Raw genomic sequence first — 18,835 nt, 5'->3', positions numbered from 1 at the left:
ACAATACTTGTTAATGTTTCAGTAGAATGCATGTAGACTCTTCAGTAGAATGAATCTAGAAATTCCAGAGCTGTCAGTGTTATTTCTGTAGATTCGCTGCAGACTGTCAGTAGCATAAATGGCAAAAGCATGTAGGTGGAAATGTCAATGGTACACGTAGAAATTCTCAAGACATTATCATTATTTCCGTAGATGTGCTACAAACTTCTGATAGACTGTCAGCAGTGTACACTTTGGTATTTCAATGGGATACCTATTAATTCTTCAGCATCAGACAATGAATGAATGAATAGAATACATGTAGACATTTCAGTAGAATTTATGTGGAAATATTGATGCTTATTAATGGAATGTCACTAAAGGCACACTGGGTCTCTCATCTGTAGATGTGAATTTGGGCCATCCAAATAAAGTGAAACACTGTCTAATTAAGTAGATTATAAACATTTGTGCCATCCTTAAGTTTCTACAGACAAACTAATATGTAGCTGCATTCCTTATTTATAAAAAATGACAGTAACATTCACTTGTATAAACTTATTTGCCTTATTTGTTAAATTTTTGTAAGACAACCAGTAATAACCACACACTTCTAGTATCATACCCTTTAATTACTCAGTACTTGTTTTATATGGCTTACTTAACAGGTACTTACTCTGCACTTACCCAGTAATTATTCATTCATTCATTCATTATCTGTAACCGCTTATCCAGTTCAGGGTCGCGGTGGGTCCAGAGCCTACCTGGAATCATTGGGCGCAAGGCGGAAACACACCCTGGAGGGGGCTACCCAGTAATTAGCTGGCTGTTATTTAAAGTGTTACCTTTTTTGTTTGTTTGTTTGTTTGTTTGTTTGTTTGTTTGTTGTTTGTTTTCAAATTTTTAACCAAGTATTTGATTATTCACATGACTCAAATAGAGCCATCAGCCAGTTCAGTCACAAATTCAAATATAATTTTGAGCCCATAATATTGTTGCATCAAGGACATTCTGTACTGAACCTAACACTGTTTCCTGTAGCTGTAAGCTGTAAGATTGTAAGCTGTAAGATTGGTATTAGCTCCTGAGAATTAGCCTCTGAAGCAGTGAAACTTCTCTTTGGAGTGATGGTTAGGTTAAATCCCCACAGCATATTTTGTGACCTTATAATTCTCTCACAGCTAAATGCCATCAAATCAGAAAATGTTCAAGTCTTCTCAGAGGACAAATAACCTATTGCTATGCTGGTAATTTTATTAGAAATGTTGGAATATTTGGCCATAAAAGTTTTGATTAAGAGACTTTGTTTTACTTTGACATATATATTTTAAAGACACACATGAACTAGGGATATATAGTCGCAGTCCAAAGAAAAACATGTATCTCCATTTTTTAGATTGTTACATTACTACATAAATTAAAAACAGCATCTGTCCGTTACATTGTGTGAATATTTCATAGAAATGCTCCAAAATGTCTTGGAATACAATGACTTCCATCAAATGTCAAAAAATATTTTTCCTTCTATAAAATTACCATTGTGTAGATGCATGTTTTACTTTGGATAACAACAAAATATTTCCCTTTTTATGGCTAATAACAGTTGAGTCATTACTACTTTTAAAGTGCTTGCTTCCTAGAATATTTATTTATTTAGAAATGGTCTTTCATAATACATTTATTATATGTGATGAATTACTCATTTTTTAATCACACTTGTGAATTCTTTGCAAGATAATAAATGTCAGAGCAGGGCAGATCATAAAGACATTGTTTATTTGGCTCAAAAAAAACCCCAATAATATTTCAACTCCTCTCTTGTTTAGAACCGACAACCCTTACACATTTTTCACAGTAGTTACTCCACCTTGTACAGCATTAACAGAATGACATCTGGAGGTTTATAAGTTAAGCCTAAAAATATATTTCAATTGAATTAAACTAAAGAGAATCAACTGTAGAACTGTCCTGTAGTATCACTCATAGACTGACACAGAGAGAGAGAAAGAGAGAAAGAGAGAGACAGACAGAGTTTAAAGTTACAAAGTGTTTCTATTTCCGATGAAGACTCAGTTATCCACAGTACAGCCTGTTGATACGCAAGATGTCTGTGGGGTTCATCTGAGTGGCACGTCCAATAGCAACATTACTGTCTGGAATGGGAATGATGGTAGGCTCCCTGTTCCTTGAGAAAGCATACCTGCATCCACAAAAGAGAAACCCTGCTGATGAGCACCAAAACAATGAAGTAGTGAATGAGTGAACAACAGAAAAACTTACCTTCCATAGTGCATGACAGAGTTGTAGTCATACGGGGTGTCAAGATTTAGGGTTGCAATTTTCTGAAAGTTATACTCCAGTCCTAATAAAACACAGAGGTTTATTATGACTGTGAAAGTGAGCCCTCTGCTTGAGATCACATTCTTCTCTTGATCATCTTGAAGGAGGTTTTTGGAAAGTGGTGTTTTATATCCAAATGGAATCATTCAACATCAGTACCTGACCTCACGTATGTTTGCATGCCTGTAATGTGCCAAAATCTAGTCTTCCCAAAAGAGAACATAGTGCAGCAAAGGGGGCAAACTACATATGCTGTAGAAACTGAAACAGGGCTGCAGTTTATGAATTGCTTTTGAGGTATGAGTTGATGTAAAGGACATTTCTATAATGTATAATATCTTTAATGTTCAAGGATAAACTTGGATGAGTGGTCCCAAACATTTGTTCTTATAATTCATGTGGAAAAAATACCAGCTCCACTAACCAGGAATGACATTTTGTAGAAGGATGCGGACATGTCTGTCTCGGTCACTGCGGGTCTGCTCGTGGTTGAAGCCCAGAGCGTGGAGGAGCTCATGCTGGACAACACCAAGATATACACAATGTTGACGATTCAGAGAAACGACCTGTTCTCCACCTCTTCTGCCCACAAACGAATAGCACCTGCAGGTCAAATTACAGCAACACTTACTAGCTGCCATCCGTTACTCTTCACTTATACTTCTAGTCCACCTTAACAATTCCAATGGAAGTTCTCTACTAAGTTTGTGATTTTCTTTAAACCCATGATTGATCCTAGTACTTGACTGCTTAGTATTATGAATAAGGGCCAGGTTTAGGACTAGGCTAGTCCCAGTCAGAGAAACCAACACATAGAGTTCCTTGGAGTAAGCTCATGCTGAGATTAAATTATTAATTCATTAAACTTCTGTAACAACTTTATCTTGATCAGGGTCATAGTGGGTCCAGAGCCCACCTGGAGCGCAAAGAAGGAACACAACCCGAACAATGTGACAGTCAATTTCATCACACACTTACTATGTCACACACCTGAGTGACTTTTGCACAGCTAGTCCACCTAACAAAATGTGTTTCTGGATTGTGAAATGTAACCTACATAGACACAGGGGAAACACACCAAAAACTCACAGTTACGTGATACAGAGCACCCCTGTGCTGCCCCCTCATGCAAAAAGAAACATGCAAAATGTTTAATTGAACTGGTACATCATTGTCTTAGGAAATAAGCTTTGGTTTAATTTATTACTAAATACAGGTTGTAAGTGTTAAAAAACTGGAGCTGTACCCTGAACGAGACTGAATGTGAATATAGTCTTCCTCTCTGCGGCGAGGTGTGAACTGGATACAGGTGGATGTCTGAAAGGACTTCAGAGCACTCTCAATAATGCTCCTTTCCTGGGATGCTAGCAGAGAGATACAAAATATTTTTTACAGTGCATGGGTATGCTGTAGCAAAGGACAACAACATCATTTTGAACACCTGAACTGTATTTTGTAGACCTAACTTAATAGCATTACTGAAAAATGTCCATTTGATTCTTTGAGGCTACATCACCTCAGAAGGTGTCACTCACAGTACTGGTTAGAAATGACGTAAGGCACATAGACCTTGCTGCCTCTTCTGGGCCACTTGCACCCACGTGCTGTACAGGGGTCTGCATTCTGAAAGCCAGGGTTCATGGCAATATCACCAAACATAATCTTGGGTTCATCCAGTGACTGTCCTGGGCAATGAAATAAAAATATATACAAATTGGTTTACTTTGTTACTTTCTGGAGGTTATACTCATTCAATCTACGGTGATCAATTAATTTTTGTAAAGATGTGTAAAGATTTGTAGCCATCACCCCTTATGAATGAGTTCCACCATTTTTACATGCATTTATGGCTGGTGCAGGCCTTCAACTGTGCACAATATCTTGTTAAATCACGAATAGAATCGGGCAATCTGGAGTATGAGCCTAATGTCAATATCGTGAATGCCAAATTTGACCTAGAGAGTTCAATGGGCTTTGAAGTGGTGGAACTGTGTTTTGTGACTATGTGAGTGATTATCTTAGACCAAGTGTAAAGCCATCCCAGTTGAACAGAGACTGTTATTCCATCAAAGCGGGACAAACTCCATATTAATGCCCTTGATTTCAGAACAACCTTTGAGAAAGTGGGCATATAAAAAACTTTGAACATGTAGCATTTCAAGGCCCAGAAAAGAGAAATAAACAACAACAAAAACTTCTCAGGGGCTTACCAGCTTTCCTGTTGGCTCTTTCAATCAGCGATGATACAGTGAAGTAATCCTTCTCAATGCTTTTGTCTGAATAAATGATTAATTTTATGGTTATTGACTTCTGTTTACATTTTAAGTCTAATATTATACACAAAACTAAGGCATTCTGCCATAGGAATATCTCACCTGTCTCATTGTAGCTCTTACTAACGAATTCCTGGTTTAAAACAAGTATTCAAAACACTGTACTTGTTAGACTTCTATTATTTATATAGTTACAAACGTCTAATAACCTTTGTTCATGAGGATGCTGAATTTAAAATAACTGTGTGAGCTCACCTTAATGTAGCGACCCTGAGCTGGACTGATGACCAGCTGCAGCAGCAGTATGAATGTCAGAGTCAGATGCATGATGGAAGTCTGCAGAGATACAGAGAATTCTTAGACAGAGCTTCAGTTTAAATAATGAGACTGGGGCTAACAACTTCTCTCAAACAAGTGGTTAGTCAAGGATTGTGGCAAATTACAAAGAAAAAAACCCCAAAACGTCCAAACCAAAAAAAACTTAAGTAAAGCTCTTTCTAAATTTATGATGTGTTGCAATAAAACAAAAATGGCAACTAGATCGACTTCTTTCTAAATAAGGTAACATGAGGTTTGGATGAGCTGAGTGTAAAAGTAATATGGAATTTAAGGTGACACTTTAAATTTCAGCCCCCTAATTACTGGGTAAGTACAGAGGAAGTAACTGTTAAGTAAGCTGTAAGATAACAAATATTACTGAGTAAGTAGGTGGCACAGTAGCACAGTAGACCACACATTGGTAGGTGGATTTGTGACTCAGAAGTGTCCACCCCCTGCAGGTGTGTTCCTGCCTTGTGCCCAATGATTCCAGGTAGGCTCCTGACTCACCGTGACCCTGAACTGGATAAGTGGTTACAGACAAAGAATGAATGTATGATTGAGTAAGTAAAGTGAATGATACTAGACATATGTGGTTATTACTGAGTGTCTTAAAAACATTTTACAAGTAAGGAACTCATTATACGTCTAAGCATATATATAGATTACCAAATTGAAGTAAAAGTATGCCAGTTTATGCAAGTGACAATTATTGTCATTTTTTATAAATAAGGAATGCAGTTACTATTTTGAATTCATTGTATTTCTGAATGTAATTATAGATCCTTTAAAATGATTTACAGTGCACATTCAGAGAAGGACATGGTCAGCTACATTCATTACAGGCACTAGCAGAGTTTCATGGCACTCATTAGGCTTAGGACATGTGATTTACCACAATAACCATCATCACATACTTCTGAGATATTTTATACTGTTTGTATATGTACATAGCTTACTAACGATGAATGATGGTCCCCCTTTAGATTTTCAACATATTTTCAGTAAGCTGTTAACAGTGCATCTGTTGACTAGAATGCAGCATCTGTACAGAGTTAATTTATCATTAATAAATATATTAGCAGAGTGTCGGTTTAATTTATTTAAGCACTCATTTTGTAGCTTTATTACAGACTACAGAGACATATGTGTACACATTCAGTTGAAAATAAACTGAAGTAAAATGTAAAAGATAAAGTTTAGTCATCTAGTTATCATCACTCGACTATTGTCGCACTTTCAGTGTCATTTCTGTAGTTGTGTTACAAACTATCAACAAACTGTCAGTAGCAGACCTGTTAATATTTCAGTACAATACTTGTTAATGTTTCAGTAGAATGCATGTAGACTCTTCAGTAGAATGAATCTAGAAATTCCTGAGCTGTCAGTGTTATTTCTGTAGATTCGCTACAGACTGTCAGTAGCATACATGGCAAAAGCATGTATGTGGAAATTTCAATGGTACACGTAGAAATTCTCAAGGCTTTATCATTATTCCCGTAGATATGCTATAAACTATTGAAAGACTGTCAGCAGTGTACACTTTGGTATTTCAATAGGATATCTATTAATTCTTAATAATGATGCTTATTAATGGAATGTCACTAGAGGTACACTGGGTCTCTCAGTCTCTCCCTGTAGATGTGAATTTGGGCCATCCAAATAAAGTGAAACACTGTCTAATTAAGTATATTGCCAACCTTAAGTTTCTACAGACAACCTATTGTAATATGACAAATTAATTCCCTATAAAAAAATGACATTAATGTTCCCTTGTATAAACGTATTTGCCTTAATAATTAATTAATTAATTAGTTAATTTTTTGTAAGACAACCAGGAATAACCACATACTTCTAGTATCATACCCTTTAATTATTCAGTACTTGTTTTATCTTAATTAACAGGTACTTACTCTGCACTTACCTAATATTTAGCAGGCTGTAATTTAAAGTGTTATGTAAATGTAAAGTGTTGTTTTTTGTATGCTCCCCCCAATGTACTTCATTTTTACAGCACTGTTAAAACAATGGGTAGGATTTCTACCATCCTCCGAACATTATATAGTGCAGAACTAAGCCCAGATTTGCAATAACAGCGTTCGTATTCTCCACATTACAGGTCAAAATGTTACAGTGTTCCTTAAAATGTGGAGACAATTGTGTGGTACTGCTGTGTTATTTTTCATTTTTAATTTTAAATTAAAATATTAAATAATTAAAATAATAATATTATTTTAATTGATATTAATATTTAATATTAAAATATTAAATAAAAAATATTAAGAATATCAGATACAAAAGCAATAGCTGTTATCTCAGGATGAAATTATGAATGATTGATGTTAGGCAATTTTGTAAATTTTGTGTAGCAATGTAAAGTGCTTCTAATAAGTGATCTAAACTTCTGTATTGCTGAAGATTATCCCAAGATAGAAGCACTATGCTAAATTTTAGGCTGGAGTTCATTTATTCAAGTGTGCTTTATCTTTTTTTGTTTTATTATTTATTAACTGATGTCTAACCTTGCAGTTTCCAGAAATGTTACCAATTATTCTACATCCATCTGCACTGGATTAGGAATAGATATCTTGTATCTACACTCATTGTTCATTTTAACAGCTCCACCGACCACACAGGAGCACTTTGTAGTAAAATGACAGACTAGTTCACCTGTTCCTTGGCATACGTTCTCTTCCCCATTTCACCCTGCTCTTCAGTAGTCAGGACCTCCACAGGACCACCACAGAGCAGTTATGATTTGGGTGGTGAATAATTCTCAGCGCAGCATTGACAATGACGTGGTGGTGGTTTGTTAGTGTGTATTGCACTAGTATGAGAGGTGTTTTTAAGATAGTTTGCAAAACATGGTACAGAGTAAGATGTTAAGATGTGATCTATTATTGCTACAATAAACAACTCAAATACAAGCCATATTCATCTGCCATTCCTCTACTTGTACCATTTCTCCTTTTTTGCTATTGCACTTCTGACATTTTACCACATCTGACACTAAACTACTTCTGCATTCCCACCAGTCCGCTAGTCTACTATTTCTTGTATTCTTTTACTTTTCCTCAGCTAGTCTTCACCTTTTCTCACTGAAGCAAACTGTCCAGTCAAAAGGTGCAGATTTTTAACCTGATATTCATTCAATATAAGTGCTCATCATCTTAAAATTAAGGGTATTTATTTTCCTAGCACCAAGCATGTTGCCTACCCACAGTGGATGCACTTTATATATATATATATATATATATATATATATATATATATATATATAATAACTAATAATAAAAGGTTTGTACAAACCATTGCATTAATAGTGTATTTTACACTTGCTTCTACTACTACTGCTATCTACTTTGTTTCTGTATATTCATACCACCAATGCACCATGCAGTGCTATAAAACTACATTAGAACACACAAGGATAAATATGAGACACAAGGGTAAGACACAGCTCTGGTCTTTATAGCGTCCTTGGTTCAGGAGCTACATGATTTTTTTTTTTAATCAATTTTAGCAGCAGGAAATTATTAGGAGGCCAGAAGTGGCCAAAGTGGTAGATTTAGCCAGGACATTAGGGTAACACCACTACTAATTCATTCATTGTTTATAACCGCATATCCAGTTCAGGGTGGCGGTGGGTCCAGAGTCTACACAGGATCATTGGGCGCAAGGTGGAAACACACCTTGGAGGGTGTGACAGTCCTTCGCAGGATGAAACACACACACACACACACACACACACACACTCACACACTCACACCTATGGACACTTTGTGTGTTTTTAGACCATGGGAGGAAACCAGATCACCTGGAGGAAACCCACACGGACATGGAGAGAACACACTAAACTCCTCACAGACTACCTGCACCACTACTCTTTTTTTATGAATTTTCCCTGAATATTTTGTGACCTCTGAGTCAATACATTCAGATAATGGGTTCCACATAAATCACAGATAGAGCACTCACTGTTGGCTCCCACACCACTAACTCCAGCAGCTTTCATAGGGGTCTGCCATTCAAGTATTCAAACCTGCTCAGCTTTAGTAGTTTTGCTTGCTCTAATATTCAGGTGCTATATTTGCTGCTGTAATAATGTTCTTATTCACCTAGCTTCTTTTTGAAAATGCGAGTCTGTGAGGAGTTTGGTGTGTTCTCCTACACTGTAAAAAAAATCCGTACAATTTACGGTAAAATACTGGCAGCTGTGGTTGCCAGAATTTTACCGTAAAATATACAGTCACGTTTTTGTCAATCATAAGTTTTACATTTAAGGACTGTTTTGTTTACAGTACATTTCTGTTAAAAGAAAACAGATATACACTGTAAAAAACATGGTATTTACATAAAAATAACAAAGAAACATTGTTTTGCCATAAAATTAACATGTAAATTGTGTGACAAATTAGAGAAAGGAGACTGAGATTTAGCCATATTTAGATACAGCCAAACTGCATCCTGTATTCAGCCCTTAAAAGGAGATATTGCTGAAAGGATTAAAGAAATGTTCAGTATCTGGGTGCCACATGCGGAACACAGGCTGATGGTGAACTTCCCTGACCAATACACGCCTCGACATAATATGCACAGAAACACACACAGTGATCACCCCAATGCAACCCAAAATCAGTAAGTCTCAAAGACAGAAAAAAACAAAGAAACTCTGAAAATCACAGAAAATATGGAGAAGCAAAGCATGCTGGGAGCTTCCTAATGAGTCTCTGCTCCTCCCAGTCCTTGGACACTGGCTGATAAAAGTATTTACGGTATTTCACTGTTACAGAAACTGTTTTCAACCTTTTTAGAGTTTACAGTCATTTACTGTCATGGTTTTACAGTTTTCCACTGTAAAATTCACAGACATTTTTTACAGTGTAGTGTCTATATAGGTTTCCTCTGGGTGATCTGGTGTCCTCCTTCAATTCTATAGTTTAAAAACTCATTGGGTCAACTGGCTGGGCAAAACTGTTTACAAGTGTTAGTGTGTGAGTGACTGGGTGAATGTGTGACGCCTTGTGATGAATTGGCTCGAATCAGAATGACATGTAGAGCTGTTATTTGCTTTAGTCCTAGGTGGCCAAACATTTCTGGCACACATCCCTCATTTCACATGGAATGATAGTGTTAGAAACTGGTCCAAACAGCAGGGTAATGAATCAAGAGAGTTCCACTTCATTGAAGAAAAGTACAGAGTGTGTCCTATATCTGCTACCTAAATCTACAGGATGACGGGGTAATGTTCTAGTGTTTCGTCTAAGGGTCTGTGAAAATAGAAGCAAGGTTAGTAAAGATTACAAGAAACAAGTACATCATGGCTGACAAAGAAGTTGCATTGTGTCTGAGGACAGAAAGATACCAGTGGCTAACAGGTAGCATTTGAGTGGATCGCACCTGTATGCCATGAGAGCCACATGTCACCAGAGGTCACTTATTTGGCCATGGTCAGCACAGCATCATTTGACATATGCCAAATAAGAATCTTTATTATGTGGAAGACTTTTGTTTCACATGAAGTCAGCCAGTACTGACAGTGTTCTAGCATCACTGCATCTTTGACAGAAGTGGCTATAATGATTAATTAATTCATTCATTATCTGTAACCGCTTATCTAGTTCAGGGTCACAGTGGGACCAGAGCCTACTTGGAATCATTGAGCGCAAGGCGGGAATACACCCTGGAGCCAGTCCTTCACAGGGCAACACACATACTCACACATTCACACCTACAGAGACTTTTGAGTCGCCAATCCACCTATCAACGTGTGTTTTGGACTGTGGAAGAAAACCGGAGCACCCAGAGGAAACCCACACGGACAACGAGGAGAACACACCAACTCCTCACAGACAGTCACCTGGAGTGGGAATTGAACCCACAACCTCCAGGTCCCTGGAAATGTGTGACTGTAACACTACCTGCAGCGCCACTGTGCCACCCTGACTATAATAATAATGTAGAATAAAAAGCACTTTGAAATGGACTGTTGAAGCTTGAAAGATGACATTTGTTGAATGTTGATTGAAATTTTATGCTTTGAAATTGGTGTTATCCTTAAATATTCATCCCCATAAATAAACAGCATGTTCCTACATTAAAAGTCACACCTGTTTGTAACAGCAGCACACTGAGCAGGGAAAAGCTACACTGCTGTCCTCCAAAGCAAGGTTACCCACATTTAAAAATAAACCTGATCAAATATCTGATTAACTTATTGGGATATTCATTGAAATATCCCTCTGTGCTACCGTGTTGCCTCCAGGCAAAATATCCTATTTTAGCTTTTTTTTTTTTTTTTAAATGAAACACACATTTAATTGGTCAATGCAAGCACAGGGGAGGGGAACTCAAATACAAACCAATGAAAATGTAAAAATGTAGTCACATGATCCACAGTGGTCCATTTCCTCCCTCTTTCAGCACATGTGACTATCTCAGCCCCACATTTTATCCTGAAGAAAAGTGCATTTTCCCTTATTTTCACTCAGATAATCACATACCAAAAATCTGAACCACCTTCAGTGGTAAGTAAAGAAGTATTTTAAAAATTTACATGACATGTCATCAGATGTGTCATAGGAAATTACAAAAACCTGAATGTTGCCCTGAGGCAACATTGTACCATAATGGAATATCATAAGGCAATACCAGGCATACTGGTATTATACAAGCAGGGTGGAAAAAAATACAATCTACAAGGTGTTTTAATTGGTAGATAGAATTAATTATATATCTACCATGGGCAAGATTTTGTAATGCATTAATAAGAATATGTATTTAACATGCTATATGTGCACATGTTATGACTTAATGCAAGAGATGAATCCACACGTTTCCTATGGCACTTCCAAAAGGTATAAAGTACAGGTAGTACTGCCAGTTGATGAGAGTGAGGATGAGGTATCATATAGTGATGAGGAAAGTTAGGATGATGAGGTTATAGTGACCATCCAGCAGGGACAGAGTGAGAATAAGGATGAAGATGAAGATAGAGATGAGGATGAAGTACCACAATGATAGAAAATCAACAGGAAGCAGATCAGAGTGAGAATGAGGAATCTGGTGATGATGAAAATGGATGTAAAGTAGTAGGCTTGAAAGAGTATGATGATTAGTAAATTCATTACAGTACATGTCTTTTATAAGTGACCAAAAACCCCTGCAGAAACATCAACCATAAATGCTGGTTTGCTTTGTTCAAATTGGACAGTTCAGTTTGAAAGAAAGGGGAGCTGCAAATACCCAAACTGTTCAGGTATTGTAAAAGTGCAATGCTCAAAATGTGCTAACTACCTGTGTTTTTCTGATGAAAGGAATTGCTTCCTCATCTTTCATAGGCAGTAAGGTTTTCGTGTATGTATTGTGTACATGCAGGTCCTTGTGCGTGTATGTACATGCTTGCCACGATAAGGTGCATAATAGGATAAAGTTATGGTTAATGTTTTGCCTTGAAAAAACCCTGATTGTAATGTTTTAATACAATGATTTGATATGAAATTTGGTTATATTTGTGTTCTGTGATGGTATATTGTTGCCTGAGAGCAACAGATGGATATAGAAATGTGACTTCTTACTAAATCTGAAAAGTGCAGTGCATAAAAAAACTAAACACATCTGTTTATTCAAGAGTTTGGTTATAGAAATTGATGTTTTCAGTAAATGAATATTTTTGTTTCTGCAAGACAATATCAAACGTTTTGATATATCCGTGATGGTACAAAGTTGCCTTGAGGCAACAAACTTTTAATTAATAAAAGAAATAACAAATAATTAAAATATTTGTTGTTATTGTTATAGAGTCTAATTTTAAGCAGGAAAAACATCCCATATATTTTTTTCTTATTTGATATCATAATGTGTACCAGTAGTGTGCAGAAGTCTTAGGCACCTAAGATAATTATGAATATTTAGACTAATGCCTTCTCAGTAAGCGTGGTGCTTGTATAAAATTATATATAATCACAGTAAATACAAAAAAATAATAATAAAAATAATATTAAACAAATAAGAAATATAAGATCATTGTTTTTTCTATAAAGTAGTAGGTGAGAGAGTTTGAAGAACAATGATTTGTTCAGATTCTCCTTGATTGCATGAATTTGTTAAATCAACAGCACACATTATTTAAAATAAGAATTTATTAACCGGTAAAATTAGGTATTGTATGAAACCTCAAATACGGATTGCCACAAGGAGAGATTTGGAAAAAGTTAAACCAACACATTCACACACATAATATCACACTCACTGGAATAATGTTATCTGACTGCATTCTAATGTTGGGTGATATTTGTTGTGTGTTTGTTTGTTTTTAGCAAATAAACACTTACTGCTCAGATAAATTGCTTTTTAAATCTCATAAATTCTGGTGCCTAAAACCTTTGCATAGTACTGTGTATATATATGTATATAGTAACTGTAAATGTTTTATCTGACTGCTTTATAAAAAGAGTGCCAGTTTTCCATTTTTAACAAAATTATAATCATTTAATTTTTAAGCTAGTAAACTCTTGTGCAAGCTCTTTTTTATAACTGCTTCCAAGCCATCAATGTCTCCCAATTACTTATATAACTTAAATAATTCTACATGCCTACTATCTGCTCAGTTGTTAAACAATTATTTTGCACTTATTCTCACCTGGACTTCTGGCCTTGGATGGATGGGAGCTGTAAGGGAGCCAGCAGGGTCTAGACTCCTTCTCCTCCATCTCCTGCATACGCTTACGCAGTGGGTAGGCATCGTCTTGTGGATTACAAATGGAATGGGATTAGGTTAGTCTGAAATTTTTGGGTCACTGATTGGTTAAACCACAGTCAGATCAATATAAAAAACTAAGATAAACATACAACATACCAGCCCTTACTACTAAAGAATGTATAATATGGAAAATAGATTTGAATTCAGTTCAAAAGAGATTTACTCTCACTTTCTTTGCTTGGCAGATACTACTCATATGTTGGCCACCTGGGTAATCATCAGACAGTGTCCCTAGATGATAATGGCTGCATCTACCACAACACTGTCTAGCATGAGCTGCTCCATGCTCTGGAATTCAATCACGAACACACATTAAATTCACCAGTGTTAAATCAACACTATTAGTGTTAACACTGAGAATGTTAAATTAATACACTAACAGTGTTAATTTAACATTGATAGTGTTGATTTAACACTGGTGAATTTACTGTGCAGTGCTGCAGTGACTGTGACTACCACATCTGTGTATATATATGACATTCTGGGAGAACATCATTGATAGTACAGGCTTCATTACTAGCTTTCGGGTGTTTTAAGGCAGTGGTTCTCAAATTATCAAACCAAAACCTCCATGTACCATCTATAATCATAGACTAGGTGTATAGGTGAAGGAGGCACAGTGCTGTGTTAAACCTTGTTTTAGAGCTGTAATGATGCAAAGAACGGCCACGTTTTCCTTCAGCCGATTGTTTTCTTCTAATTTGTCTTCACGTGTACAGAATTCTCACTTAGTTTTTTCTCTATTTTTGCCTCTGGATGTAGTCCTTCTGGACGTTGTATTTTTCTACAAATGAATTTCATTGGGGCATAATTATGAAAACTGTGAAACATTATGTAATTTACATGTAAAACTTAGATATTTAGTTATGAATAAATTCCTTAATTAAGTAGTACATTTTTAGAGGTCATTTGGCATACCACCTCTTGCTGCTTCACGTACCACTACTAATGGTATGCATACCACAGTTTGAGTACCGCTGTTTTAAGGCTAATCTGTTTGATATCCCCAGTTAATGAACTCCCTATGACTACAACTCCACCATGCAGTACTATGAGTAATACATTTACAAAATGATTGTACATTTATATGTTCAGGCATGCCTCATACATTTCATTGCAGTGACACCAGCTTATTTTAACATGGGGTCCTTAAGCATTTCATCATGTGAGCCATGTTCACATTTAGTATCAGTTTGACAACTTGACATTTTGTCGCTGTCCAATTAAAAATCTGTGTCTCCATTTTGTTGATTTTTAGTTTACTACATCATTTGAACACAGCTGCTGTCCTTCACATCGTGTGAAATTTTCACGATGAATCAACTAATAGAAATGCTTCAAAATTACTTGAAATAATATATTTTTATATTGATTCCATTGAAAGTTAAGAAGACTTTTACCTTCTCCAGTAAAGTTACTATATTGTGAGATACACATATTTAACTGGACACTGACAATATGCAATGACGCACACTGTAATTGTTGTGTGATGGGCCTTCAAGAAAATAGCCAAGTTTAAAATGTCGCCCTACTCACCAGTACACTTTCTTGAAGATGTGAACTACTCCTTCTTGAACTACTGTGCAGTAGTTCAAGACTGGACCTGGAAATTGGACCCGGAAAAAGACATTTAACAAACTTCCAAAGAAACCTTGGGAGGAGCCAAGACTCACAAAGGAAATCCATCCTCCTCTGATCAAACTATTCATTCATTCATTCATTCATTCATTCATTATCTGTAACCGCTTATCCAATTCAGGGTCGCGGTGGGTCCAGAGCCTACCTGGAATCATTGGGCGCAAGGTGGGAATACACCCTGGAGGGGGCGCCTGTCCTTCACAGGGCAACACAGACACACATTCACACCTACGGACACTTTTGAGTCACCAATCCAATGTGTGTTGTTGCACTGTGGGAGGAAACCGGAGCACCGGGAGGAAACCCACGCAGACACAGGGAGAACACACCAACTCCTCACAGACAGTCACCCGGAACGGGAATATAACCCACAACCTCCAGGCTCCTGGAGCTGTTTGACTGCAACAATACCTGCTGCGCCACCATGCCGCCCCTGATCAAACTACTGAAATTTAAATTAGGTTGTAAGCAAGTGTCATTATGCTACAGTATATTATACTAAATAATAATAATAGTGACATCAATTTGGGGGCATAAAAACAGTGCATCAGATTGGAAGCATCAGCCAGAGTGTTGCTAATCTAATACTTCAGTGTAATGTATGATGGTGGGCAATGGTGAGTGGTCTGAGGCTGGCAGCAGTAGATGGAGTTGAGCAGCTGGTCTGGTGTGGACCGCAGGGAAATCCAGCAAATAATCTTCCATCAGTGGGCCACCATTTTCTCAGAAAACAGTAAAGAGAAGCATTTAAATTGGCTGATTGCTGTAGAAAGGTGTATGGATATTTTCATTAGTGTAGTGACAGATCTGATTGTAAGGAGGGAAACCAGAAGGACATTAGAGCATTCTCAGACAATGACATTCATCTCAAACAAGAGAAATAGTGAGCACAGCATCACAAATCATCTGAGTTTGCCCCATGTCCATGAGTTCCTTAAAGGACAACCTTTATTAAAACCAAGATTTTAAACCAAGGTTTCCTAAAGAGATGATCATGATAATACACTACATTTTTTAGATTTACCAGACACCCCTAATAGCAAGGAGATGGTGGACCACAGTTGGTCCACTGAGGGCAAAGTTGGAGGTTCACTTGTTGAGTTTTCGGGGCAGACTACTGGTGATTAAACTGAATTTTAGACAAAGTACCACATTTTAACACCTTTCCATTCCCAATCCAATTTACAAATTTTTCATTCATTGGGTTCTTTTGTTATTCTTTATAAATTTGATTAGTAAATCGTTTTAATCCAGCAGTATCAACATTTTCAGCATAATCATTTTATATCAGGTTTATACACGTTATTGTATCTCTCATCGTTGTTGGTAAAATTTGTATTAATGTGTTTACCAGAATGAAAGTCTTTGTGAATTTCAAATGAGTTTGAGGAGATAAAAAATTATATAGATTATATCCTGAACACAGGACAGTAATCTGAGTGGTCCAATGGTGAACCTGCAGTTGTCTACAGTCAGTGGTGTGCCAGCCTTTTTACGCCAGTGGTCCGATATATACTGTCTTGGACATTAAGTGTATTTCCACAAAGTATCAGTATCAGATCGGTATCACCGATACCAGCCTGAATTATACTCAATATTGGATAGGAAAGGAAATCGGTGGTATCAAACATCACTGCTGCCCGACACTGCTAATCTGCTGAATAAACTACTCCAGATATATTTACTTCTGCCTACAATTGTCTATCTAACCCTGTGTGTTCTCAAATTTTCTTTGTAGTAACTTAGCAGTTTCAACCAGCCAAACAGTGTATTATTACTGATATAACACTGTCCATCTTGAACCATAGCTGCTTGACTTAATTGTAAAGATGGAGCTCTATTTTAAACCCAGAGATATGCCTTACATAGCTGCACTATGTAGTGGGTAATGGTTTAAGACAAGCTCTGAATGTGCTGCTATAAGCTCACGATCGCTAAAGAAAGGAATGTTACAGCAACTATATCTAGAATGGTCTTTCTCTCCACTGGTATCTGTTTTCTTTTTGCTCTTCTTATTGTTTGTTTTGTATTTTTTAACTCTCTCAAGTGGTTGAATTGTTTAAGTGTGTTAGTTCATATTTCTTGTCTTATGCTCTTTCTGATTAAGCCTATTATATGGTTCATTTTATTTTTTCACATAAAATTACAGAGATTAATGTCTTATTTTGTATTTGTGTTAATTTAATCCTTTTTAGTGTCAGTCTCAGACCACAGTCTCCATGTATTATAAAAAAATGTTAAACTGTTTATCTGTATTAGTATCCTACATGAAAATAAATGAACTGCTTATATTGTTTATTGTGTTTTATAATAAATTATATGTGATGAATCACTAAATTCATCACATTTGTGAATTTTTGCAATAATATGAATGTCAGAAAAGGGCAGACCATGAAGACATTTATATTTGGCCCAACAAAACCCCAGTTTACATTAGAAAGAATGTTTTATTCAGAGATTATATTTCAATTCCCCTCTTGTTTAGATTGACACGACACCCCTTACATATATGTTTCACACTAGTTACGACACCTTGTACAGTATTTATGGAACAACATATCTGTAGGTTTACAACAGAGAGAGAGAGAGAGAGAGAGAGAGAGAGAGAGAGAGAGAGAGAGAGAGAGAGAGAGAGATTTACACTTACAAACTATTTCTATTTCCAAACACCAAACATGAAGAAGACTCAGAGGAAAAATCCTTGCGAGAGGATGAGTACAGTAAAATGGAACTCAGTTAATCACAGTACAGCCTGTTGATATGTAAGATGTCTATGGGGCTCATCTCAGTGGCTTCTCCAATAGAGACATTACTGTCTGGAATGGGAATGATGGTCGGCTCCTCGTTCTTTGAGAAACCATACCTGCATCCACAAAAGAGAAACCTTGCTGATCAGCAACAAAAACAATGAAGTAGTGAATAAGTGAACAACAGAAAACTATACCTTCCATAGTGCATGATAGAGTTGTAGTCATATGCGGTGCCCAGATTTTCGGTTTCGCTTTTCTCAAAGGCATACTCCAGTCCTAATAAGCCACAGAAGAACAATCAAGTGAAAGTGAGCCCTCTGCTTGAGATCACATTCTTCTCTTGGTCAGCTTGAAGGAGGATTTTAAAAAGTAGTGTAGTAGCTATCAAACACTCCAACGTATGTTGGATCAAACAGAACAGAGTGAAACTGCAGCAAAGGGGACAAACCATCTAAACCAGGGATCTTCAAACTACGGCCCACAGGATTGTCTTTGCAATTTCTCCCTAACATTAAACTCAACGTACATGCACAAACAGGACAAACTGCCATCCCCTACTGCACAATGACTTACATTTTATAAATATTATGAATTTAGTCTGGAAAAGTAAACCACTTTAATTTTAATATATTCATCATTCATGACAGGGTGTATATATATATATATATATATATATATATATATATATATATATATATATCATGCTGAGATTAATTTATTAATTTATTAATCTTCTGTAACAACTTCATCTTGATCAGGGTCATAGTGGGCCAGAG

General features: G+C 36.6%; 1 protein-coding gene across 2 annotated transcripts; it reads right to left on the bottom strand.

Moving 5' to 3' along the window:
- Nucleotides 1–1,689: 1,689 nt before the first annotated feature.
- LOC136679627 (hatching enzyme 1.2-like) lies at nt 1,690–4,976 on the bottom strand. 2 transcript variants are annotated; one of them, XM_066658265.1, is made up of 9 exons: nt 4,848–4,976; nt 4,695–4,725; nt 4,530–4,595; nt 3,855–4,004; nt 3,566–3,683; nt 3,310–3,372; nt 2,744–2,922; nt 2,260–2,341; nt 1,690–2,179 (listed from the first exon to the last, which is right to left on the bottom strand). In XM_066658265.1, the coding sequence occupies exons 1-9, from the start codon at nt 4,917–4,919 to the stop codon at nt 2,053–2,055; spliced, it is 888 nt and encodes a 295-aa protein (XP_066514362.1). In that variant the 5' UTR covers nt 4,920–4,976; the 3' UTR covers nt 1,690–2,052. The 2 variants fall into 2 exon arrangements, with proteins under 2 accessions (XP_066514362.1, XP_066514363.1); XM_066658266.1 differs by lacking the exon at nt 3,310–3,372 and having other exon boundaries at nt 1,695–2,179.
- Between the last annotated feature and the right edge of the window lie 13,859 nt (nt 4,977–18,835).

The sequence above is a fragment of the Hoplias malabaricus genome, chromosome Y (assembly GCF_029633855.1).
Source record: "Hoplias malabaricus isolate fHopMal1 chromosome Y, fHopMal1.hap1, whole genome shotgun sequence".
Classification (NCBI taxonomy): Eukaryota; Metazoa; Chordata; class Actinopteri; order Characiformes; family Erythrinidae; genus Hoplias; species Hoplias malabaricus.
This window is presented reverse-complemented; position numbering and strand designations above follow the sequence as displayed.

Bases quoted from the DNA above. Each gene is read 5' to 3' on its own strand.
- LOC136679627 (XM_066658265.1), bottom strand. From the start codon at position 4,919: ATGCATCTGACTCTGACATTCATACTGCTGCTGCAGCTGGTCATCAGT. The intron at 4,005-4,529 runs GTAAGCCCCTGA...TTCATTGCCCAG, and splicing joins AAGAGCCAACAGGAAAGCTG to GACAGTCACTGGATGAACCC. The intron at 2,180-2,259 runs GTAAGTTTTTCT...TTGTGGATGCAG, and splicing joins TCTGTCATGCACTATGGAAG to GTATGCTTTCTCAAGGAACA.